Raw genomic sequence first — 10,440 nt, 5'->3', positions numbered from 1 at the left:
TTTTTTTTTTTTTTTTTTCCCTCAGGGTCTTTGGTTTGTCTCATTTAAGAGTGAACAAATTTGACCTTGTGCAGTATTCACATCTGTGCTTTGAATTAAAAAGTGAGCTGATAAGCATAGTCTTTTTTATTACTTGTAGAGCAGAGGTCGATTTTATAACAAAGCTACAACAGAGCAGATTTACAATTGCTCATAAAGACACTGAACAACACCAACACGAGGAGGAGGAGGACACTGGCCTTTATTAGCTCCTTGCTTTGAGAAATACATTAATCAAATGAAATTCAATTTTAAAAGACTCAAAGAGGCATATTTGAAAGGATTAGTCGATTGATGTGTAAATGAATTAACAGTTCAGATAAGTGATTAATAGCAAAATCTGACTGTGAAAAATAACCTATGAATAACCCAACATACAGCCTTGTCCACTGAAAAATGACCCAATTATTCCTGGCATCTCCAATAGCTAATATTTGTCACACTGGATAACATTTTTCATGCACGTAAGTGAAATAAAAGCCAAATACACGCATACAGCAGGGCTCCAACAAACGAGATTCTGCCTTTTACTGTACTTAGAACAACAACAGATTTAAGATTACAGAAGGAGCTGAACACCAAGCATGAAGGTCTGTCCTGCACGCAGGGCAAGTGCTTGCATGGGACCCAAGCATGGACTAAAGTAGTCAAAGCTGAATATTTAACCTCCCCTCATAGCATGACTGGTTTTCTCTTTCTCCTGGGTGCCAGATAGGCTGCTTTTTGGCTAGTTACGAGAACAGATGTGTAGTGATTTCTGAGTCATGGTCTCTGCTGGGCATGTTCAACCATATCCCCTCGACCAAGGCAGCGTGATGCCACTTACTCTCCAGTTTCAACAGTATTTTAACATTATAGGTCTCCATTTTCCTTCATTCACTGCATTTAGGGCCAGATCACGGCTCCAAAAGAAAAACAAAACGTCTCTGCCATAATCCATCTAATGGCGTGCTCTAGGAGCAGAATTTGGCCTCAGACGCTACTAATTTGGGCAAAACACTGCCATTTATGAAAGGAGCCTGCAAAGCTCGCGCTGCAGCAGCTGCGCTGGAAGGGGCCGCGCGGCGGGTGCAGGCTCACCAGCAGGAGCAGGGTCCCGGGGACGGGGCGACGGGAAAATACCGATTCAGAGACCGCTTTCATTACAGAGGCGTGTTAACGCTCACAAGCAGCTCGTGGGCGCTCTGCCGAGCGCGAGGCTCCGACGGCGACGCGCACCCCGGGTCTGACCAGCTCTGCACGTAACCCGAACAGAAACTGCACCGTTTTACCACGCTCATTCCTGGCGTTGCAGTTACCAAGGAGAAATCCCTCCCGTGCCCCGTTTCGCCCCCTCCCCTCGTGAGCCTGCGCCCTTCCTCGCGGAAACGCTGCTCCTGGGCCAGCAGCCGCGCGCGTCCCCCTCCGCCATCCGCGGCCTTCGAAGGGAGCCGAGGGGCTGCGCGGGACCCGGGCCGGCCCAGYGCAGCGCCCGCTGCCGGGCAGGGCAGAGCCGAGCCCGGGAGGCCGCGGGACGCCCGGACGGCGTCTGCCCCCGCGGCTCGGGCTGGCGGCTTCGCTCTGCCTGGGGCTAGCGACACCCTACGCGCTGGCCTGCCACGGGGGGGGCTCGGAGGCAACCGCTACGTGGCTGCGTGGGTGGTAAGAGGTCTTTGCTTTATTAAAGCAAAAGTAGGCAAGAAAATGCAAAAGAAAACACAAAGTACAAAGAAACATGGCAGGATCTGGACTTTGGTGTTTCTTAAGCTTTTTTTTTTCCAGTTCCTGCAGAAGTCCATGAAAATAAACAGAAAGAGTTAACCTCCCTGCAGCAAATACACAGAGGTGCTACTGAGCCTGGCCCCCACATCTGCCAGTAATTCCTCTAATAATATCATAAAAAGCCAGCATTTAAATAAAAAAAAAATGCAAGAATTCACTCTGATACTGAAGAGAAAGGGAACACAACCCCACTTCCCCACGACAGTTCCCAGGGCACAGCAGCTTTGGGGCACGGCTGCTCCACCGGACGGGTGGTACTTCRGGGGAGTACGTGCGTCCTTCTTAATGCATGCGTGGCCGGAGAGGCATCGTGTTCATGACCTGCATACACCAGGCAGGTGCTACCTAAGCAGCATCCTCCTCCTAAGTTTGAAGAGTTTGCAGTTCCCTGCATGGCAGAGCTGGGAGACCACATATGTGGCGGTCAGCTGGCTCAAATCTCCGAATTCTCCTCATTTTCACAAACATTTGACAAACAGGATTAGTTGGGATCACAYGAAGGGAGCACAACGCACCGGGACGCGTTTGTCCCACCGGGGTCRGCTCCCCGGGCCTCGACTTGGGTGGGCATTTGCAGCGCTTCCGTGCCGGAGGACCCGGCGCAAGGGGCAGAGGCAGGACCGGCGCAGCCGCAGCAGAGCCCCTCGCGGCCAGCCCGCGGCCCCGGCGCAGACCTCCTCCCAGCCCGGAGCAGCGGTGGGACCCGGCCCCCGCTGCCCCGGCCCCGCCGCCGGCCAGGGCTGGCGACTGCGGGAGCGGGAGGACCGAGGTGCTGGGGGGACGCACGTTAGAGCCCCGCGAAGCGGAGCCGAACACACGAAGACGTCCAAACGCAGCCGCCGGGTGGGCTTGCGTCGCCCTTGAGGTATAAAACGCAGTCGAGCCCACGTCTACCCGCCCTGAGGGGTCGGGCTCCCTCTCGCTGCCGTCCCTGACCGTGAAGAAGCCCTGACCTTTGATYTTCTCTGCTTTGCCCGAACGCCCGTGCTTGCCCGGGGACCCCGGGCGCGGGAGGCGCCGGCCGTCCCCACGCCGCCCCAGCGCCCACGCAACGGAGAAGGGGAAGAAGCCTCACGCGCTTCCAATTCCCTGAAACGCCACGGAAACACTACGCCGTTCGCCCCAACTATCTCCCACAGGGCGAGATTAATTACAGAAGTCCCACGGCCTCCCAGGTCCCGCAGAGCCCGTCCCAGCTGCTTCCGCTCCCGGGTGCTCGTCCGCCGGCCCCGGGAGGGCTCTGCGGGCGCGCGGGACGAGAGCCGCCCAGCCGGGAAGTCTGGATCTGCAGAGACCCGGCGCGAACAGCGCGGGCGAGGGGCGCAGGGCGCTGGGGCACCAGGTGCCCCAGGGGCAGGGCAGCGCTGGAGGCTTCGGAGACTTCAGGCACTTGTGAAAAAGTGGGAGACGGTCRTGGCTGAGCAGGGCAAAGCGGTTCAGAACTGGAATGTGACTGCTGAGCGTCCCGACTCCGCGGCAGACCGAGCCCGGGCTGCCTGACGGTCCTCGGGAGGAGCACCCCAGCGGGAGAACAGCCGGCGGCAACCCTTGGGGGCTCCCAGGGGTCACGGTCCTCTCCGGCCCTTCTCCCGACTCTCCAGATACACTCCTGTGAACGCGGCTTTCCTCGGGTAACCTAACGCCCGGCGCCCCTCGAAGCTGCCGAGAGCGCGCAGGCGCACGGGGCTGAGCGGTGGCAAGCAGCACGCTTCGGAGCAGACCCGCACGACGGCTACGAGCTGGCGCTCCAGCTCAGAAGCAGATTCTGTACATTAATCAGGTTGTAAGTTCACCTCTTTCCCCTGACTCGTCTCTATTTCTCTACCACAATATCGAGTCTCATCTGCTTCCCAGCACCATAATGCAAATAAAAAGTCCTGAAGGGAGGCCAGAAAAGTAACCCACTCCCAAACTTAGAGGCTCAACCTGCTTCTTGCCTCATTCTGTTTTACAGAAAAGAAAAAAAAAAGACAGCTGGTGGCATTTCTCCCAATCCATCATTCCCTGTGGCACTGGGCCACTAAAAGTCACTGTGGAAAACACACAAACCAGAGCGTGTAAACATGGTGCCACTGACACTGTGTCACATCGTCACATGTCACAACATACCGAGCCAGCCACATCTAGGCAGAAGCCATGGCAGGTAGTTCAGTTCAGAGGTACCACAGAAAAAATAGAAATCAAGGGAATCCCAGCAGGTAGTAGCTTGTTACTGTCTATCTTCTCGGCATGGAGTCTCTTTAGAGGGGATTCCCCAAGGCACTGCAGTACAGTAGTGCAGAAATAATAGGCAGGAGATGGCTGAAATGGGGGTGGCAGAATTGGGAGGTCCCCTCTGGCACATCACTGCGCGTGGAAGTAAATAGGTTTGACTTTTCCAGACAGGATCTTGGGAACCTGCACAGAGATGATCTCGGCCATCATTTCGGGGTAGTCCACGCTGACCATATGTGCCTTAATCAAAAGGTCAAATGTAAACTGATGCAGATCCTTGGCAATCTAGGAAAGAAAGAAAGTCTATTAAGTGAAAATCCTCTGCTAAGCGATTTCTCTGTGGAGGTACAGACGTTAGCATCGAAGACTTTAGCAGATGCAACATATCCATGCTGGACTTCGCTGTTACATGGGTATAAGTCCAGAGATGTCTAGGGACGTCTGCTCTGTGTGACGCCCAGAGAGCAAAACCAGACCTCGCTGCAGCAGCTGGACGGCTGGTAGTCATCCCAAGGGTAAACAAGGGAACCACCCAGCCTGGGAGCATGCAGCGTATTTTGTCTTGTTCGTCTTTCACGCTCAGAAATTACTAAGGTGCGCTTCTCACAAAAATGAGAGTGCATAGAAATGGCACCTTCTCACTCCTACAGAAACTTGCCGTAATGTGTATGCAGGGAGTGCTGAGTTCACTTATTAAGAATTACTTTTTGCCTGTAGACATACAACTGGATAGACATGGAGCTGGCCCTCAGGAAATAGTAAGGTTATGCTTCACCAACAAAATTTTAAGTCACAATAGAGAATTTACTTTTACTGATGTGAACAGAGAAAATTCACAGAATCACAGAATGGCCGAGGTTGGAAGGGATCTTTAAAGATCRGCTGATCCAACCCTCCTGCTCAAGCGGGGTTGCCCAGGACCCTGTCCAGATGGCTTTGAATATCTCTAAGGATGGAGACTCCACAACCTCTCCGGTTCCAAGCTGTCCTAGTGCTCAGTCACCCTCATAGTAAGGAGCTTTTTCCTTATGTTCATTAGGATGCACTCAGATTTTGGGCTGCTCTGCTGGACTGACAATAAAAAAGAATTATCTATAAGGGAGMTTTACATTACCAAAAAGGAAACCCATAAACCAAAGCCAAGAGGGGTTACTGCAGGGAGTGAGCCACAGTTAATGTTCACATCCTGAGTAGAGCTAGTTGTTGTCTGTCTTTGTTGCTTGATCTTGGAGCACTCTGCAATACTGCTCTTGCAAATGCGTGTTAAAGAGCAAACCACCGCACGGAGGGGGTCKGCGTAACCTCTCTGGGCGTCTTCGGATTCCACTGCGGAAACTTGCCAGGRGCATCAGCAATAACTAAGCTTTTCTTAACAGAAATCAATCCATCATAAAGCAATCAAATCAGTCTGGCGTGCTCCTCTCTACGCGCAGGAACGCCCTCGGGGTCACACATGCTGATGCTCTTGCCTCCTGTTCAGCTGTTCCCCAACAGTGACATGATGGTGGGTAACAGTATTGTCATTTTTGCCATCTCCTGCACATCTGTCTCCTTTGTTCTTTTAATAACAAAAGCATCTGGATACAATCAGGACAAAATCTGCCTCCAGGCTTTCACTCAGGGAGATGAGCAGGACATATATACCRTTAAAAGAAGAAAGTCATTGAAGAAATAATTACAGGTAAGAATGTCATAAACACAGGGCTTATGTGTTTAAGAGTTACAACACCATCTCTTGATGTTCTTGTTTTGGCAAGATTCCCTCTCTGCTGTACTCCCAAATCCCTCAGCTGCAACGAACTCTGCTAGCCCCCAGCTAAGGTGATTAATGGCTGTGCGCAGTCASTCATTTCACCGTCCTCCCTTACCGGATGCACAGAGTCCAGGACCTTGGTGAGCTGGTAAAATCGCCGAGAGCAGGAGGTAGGATTCTTCCTCTTGCAAGCGATGATACGGTCAAGTTCCTTAATATAATTCATTCGAAGCTCATCGAAGAGCTTCTGGTTCTTCAGGCCATCCACTGGAACTTAATGAACAAGGAGAGGAAACAGTAATAGTTGCTGAGAGTGGAGGAAAGTGAAAAGAAGGAATAACAAGAAAACTGAGGAACTGGTCAGTGCAGTCCTAAGAGAACAGATTTCCCCATCAGCTCTGCTCCCACTATGGACCCMAGTGTGATTGGCTTGTGCTCCTTTAGCACGTGTTACAGACAGCAGCAATGCAACAAACACGAGAACAATTTTCCAGCTCAGCAGCTCGTGCTCAGAGGTCCACATCGTGTTAGCAGTTAGGCTGAGGAGCAACCTCCTGCAGGAGCTGCATGGGGAGAAACGCTGCAGTTTGCAGTGGTAGGCTGAGTGGCTGCAGGGGGTTTGGCTGGCTGCCTTGTGCTTGGCAGCTTGTTTTCTCTGAGCAGCTCAGCTTGAAACAGAGRGAAAACATTCAGAGACACCCCTTCGGGCATACGAGTGCGTGCACAGGCACAGGAAAGCACCAGATACTTTGGGATGATACACCGTATAGCAACTGATAATTTGTCAAAGGAAGGGTGCTAGCACTTACTAATACTGAAGAAGAGTAGAGCCTTCATGCAGAGAAACTCCTGGGGTGTGATCTGAAGCCACCCGAACTCCTGAGAGAGGTGCCGCATCCTGACACATTGGCTGTACATTCTGGATTTGTGCATCCGGTATCTGGCAGGGAAGACGCACAATGCATTGGCAAGAAGATTAAAGCCTGCTCTCGTGATGTGCATGGATTGACATTTTCTGTCCAATCCAGCAACACCCAGGCTCGTCTGGCACATGCCAGCTGCGAGGGAACTGCACCCCGTCTCCAGGGGAATGCCGACAGCAACAGGCCTGAGCGCAGGCCAGGAGAGTTTTCCAAAATGCCCGTGTGTAATCCTGTTTGTCTGGAAAGAAATAACTACCTGGGATTTRCACGGTTCATTTGATCCTCTGCCTTTTTTAAAAGCCCACTGCAACGATTCACTAAACTGGGCTATCCAAAAGGGATGTGAAATCCTTCCTGAGCTCTCAGGGAGATATACTTTTGCTTATTACTGTGCTTCTTATTTACTGTTTTTAAACTTTGCTACCTTAGTGTCAAGAAAACCTCCCCAGCTCTAAGCTTAAGGCAAATCGAGCGTAATCCTCAGGAACTTATGTATTTGCTTCTGCTTTAAGTAGCAAATCAGTATTCTGGGAATTACTCTGACACTAATCTGTAAAAAGAAGTAGATTTTCTCTTCAAGGCCATGACTGAATAGTGCATTTTGGGAATATCCAGAAACCACAAAAGCGTTCCCTACAGACGTTGCCTTTGGGTCAGCAGCAAAAGCACCGAGCCGCAGAGATCGCTGCACGGACCTGCGGCACGCGGAGGCCCCAAGTGTCCGGGCAGGTAAGTTACCACCCTGAAAACCGAACGCTAGCGCTAATGCGCGGCAAGCGCAGGGGTCAGGACCGCCGCGGGCGAGCCGCCCTCCCGGGCAGGGGCGGCTTTCAGCACAAGGTCCTCGCGGGGGCAAGCAAGGGGCTAGAGCAGGGGCAGGCGCGTACGGAGGAAACGCGGAGCGAGGAGCGGTGGCTGCCCTGGGGAAAAGGGGAGGAATGAGGGAGCGACTGGCGAAAGGGAGGCGACGAGGCCGAGCCGCGGCAGCGGTACCAGGCTGCTCTCAGCCTCCCCGGCCCTTGCTCTTCAGTAGTACTGCAAAGGCTGCAAAAAATAAAATAATAATAATAATAATAAAAAGGCCCTGATAGCCCTGCTCCTTTGGGGGACGGAGCTGAGGGGAGCCGAGTGCCCCGGTAGAGCACTCGTGCTCGGCAAGATTTGCCATTTTGGCTTCTCCAGCAATGCAGCTGGGAACAGGGCCATGTTTTATCTGATTTTTAATTTCCAGTTGCAGAAACAGAAGCCAGTTTCAGTGCCCCCCCCAGATAAAACACCTCTCTTTGCTTTCATTCACACTSTGTTGGCTCACTCTAGCAGACCAACCAAGCTGAAAACAGGAAACCAAATCCCTGAAAAAAAGAGGCAGCTCTGTATGTCCTGGTTCTTTCTACCTGGCACTAGGGCTTTTTGCAGCCTGGATTGGGCTCTAACTGAAGGCAAAGCTGAGGGAAAGGCAGGAAGGTCCAGAAGAGGCATTGCAACTCCCCAGATTACTCCTGGAGATTGCTTCAGAGCAGCTAGAGGGGAAAAAAGCAGGACCCTCTCAAGCTTTCCTGGTCAGCTCTCACAGCAAGATCACCCAAACTGTACATCACACAGGTGGCTGTAAAGTAACTTCCTTGTCTTCTTCTCCATTTCTTATCTAGTCTGACCCAGACAAAACAAAATATTAGACTGTTGTTATGTAGCACTTACTCATTGAAGACCAAATCTGGAGCAAAGTAGAGCATCCTGGAATTGACGTTGGTGAAAGATCTCCAACCCATGGCAAAAACCATAAGCCCCATCCAAGAATACTGGATTATAGACATCTGGTCATCCACATGCAGGTTACGAAATCCTGTGATAAAGCGACAGAGCAACGTTACAAATTCGCATCGGGTCCAGCAGTCGCCAGGACTGTTTTCACGCGGCGCGGACTCTCCAGCAGCGCTCCGCAGCACAGYTGCAACTTGCCCGGACACCTGGCTTCACCCGGCTGACACGGCTGAGGCTGTTCTGCACCACTAGCACCAGGCACTGACACACTGAAAGGAAACCAGAAACCCTCTAAGCCACAAAACCGCRCTTCAAGGTGGGGAGGAGGATTCCCCAAACACAGGGAGGAGATAAAGACCAGGTAGAAAAGGAGCAAAGCACTTCAAAGGAAAGGGATGTCAAGCTGTAGTAAGTGACAGCCTCCTCCTAAAGCCTCAGAGAATTTCACAGATTGTATTTGAAGATTTTGCAAGTCCTGATGAGATGAACAAACCTCATTCTGCTACAGATCAGACACAAAAGATACAGCGGGATGTGGTTAAGCAACTTCCAAAACCCACAGAGAAACAGAGCAATTAAGGGTCTAAGCACTTCCAGCTCCCAACAGCACCGAATTATTATTTTAACATCATTTGTTTCTAACAGGCACTAATTAGAAATCCAGGACTGACTGCTGYACGGTGTGCTTTATGCTATAAACGCATAATGTAAACCCTGAAGTCTCTGCTCCAAAACATTTACAATTACAGTGTGAGATGGTATGCCAAAGGCAGGTGAAGCAGACAGCTGAAGAGAAATTGTTTGCTTTGTTCTGTTAATGCAAATAAACCAGCYGATCGGGAGCTGGAGCCCCAGGCAGCAATACGATGCACCCTATCAAATTCTCCGGGCACCGAGGCAGAAGCAAACCTTCATTAAGCAATTATGTCCTTTGGGTGAAATTCTGGCACTAAATGAAATCAAGTGAAAGACTTCCATTTTTGTCAGCAGCTAAGGACTTCATCAAAAGTAAGTACATAGATTTTATATATAATGCTGAAAGTCATCACCAAAGCCTTATCACAAAGTGAACTTCTTTGGATTGTCTGTTACAGACATAATACATTTACCTAATGAAAAATTAGAAATTCTGCTGAATTGCAAGCTAAACAAAAAGATCAATTCAATTCAAACTAGTATTTCCAGGTGATGGRTCACAGTTAATCATAGGCATGTTTACAGTGCACACACGAACATGCCCTCAAACACTGAACTTTGTGAGCGTACTTAAAGAAAATTTTCTGGTTATTTGTAAGTAGACAAATGTAATCTGGTTTACAAGAAAATTCTGTACTATTTCAATCAAAGTTAARACAATTCTAACACTTTCAGTATATAGTTATTAGTTATTGAGGCAAGCATCTGTCTCTGCTGTAGAAGCTGTCAACTTCAAACAAGCACAAGTCATGTTTTATTGCTGACTAAAACTACTCTAAGTTTGCACATTTTCCTTCCAGCTTTCCTGCCAGTGGATTGAAAAAATAAAAGCTTCTGTGCAATGTCCTACTGAACGTGGATAGGTAATTTTCCATTCTAGGACTCTCAGCTACCTACTATGTTTTAACCTTCAGGCAGCCAGAGTGAAACTTGCTACTAGAACACGACTACAGCCTCGGCATTTGGGTAACTCAAAGGCTTCCTAAGTCAGTCACACTCATTTCTAGGACCTGCCCAAGTTAGAATTTCACATGTAATTAYAGTACTACATGCAATAAAAAAACCTTTGTTACTCAGCCAGCAAATCTGGTCAAAGAGGAATTCATTGTCTAGTAAAATGTAAGCCATTCACAAGTGACTGGTTTTTGAGTTTTCTCCTGCTCAGTACTTGATACTGTTTTCCTTACTTAGATTTTCYGAAAAGATGGGAAAAATCTGATGTACATGAAAAGGAGCCGTACTGTTGGCCCCCATACCAGAAACTTTACAGTGAGAAAGAAGTGATACATGCTG

The 10,440-nt window shown here is 50.0% G+C and overlaps 1 protein-coding gene across 1 annotated transcript in view; it reads right to left on the bottom strand.

Annotated features, from left to right (window-relative positions):
• Nucleotides 1-108: 108 nt before the first annotated feature.
• Nucleotides 109-10,440, bottom strand: part of AR (androgen receptor) — a 39,406-nt gene continuing 29,074 nt past the window's right edge. Inside the window, exons 5-8 of the mRNA XM_085325996.1 lie at nt 8,389-8,533; nt 6,577-6,707; nt 5,883-6,040; nt 109-4,299 (exon numbers count right to left, since the gene is read on the bottom strand). Coding sequence (XP_085182122.1) covers nt 4,144-4,299; nt 5,883-6,040; nt 6,577-6,707; nt 8,389-8,533 — 590 coding nt within the window. The 3' untranslated portion in view covers nt 109-4,143. The remainder of the gene's footprint in view (nt 4,300-5,882; nt 6,041-6,576; nt 6,708-8,388; nt 8,534-10,440) is intronic.

This window comes from Rhea americana, unplaced genomic scaffold (genome assembly GCF_003343005.1).
Source record: "Rhea americana isolate MKP2758 unplaced genomic scaffold, rheAme1 scaffold_125, whole genome shotgun sequence".
NCBI lineage: Eukaryota > Metazoa > Chordata > Aves > Rheiformes > Rheidae > Rhea > Rhea americana.
The sequence above is the reverse complement of the archived record's forward strand: the minus strand, read 5'-3'. Positions and strand labels throughout refer to the sequence as shown.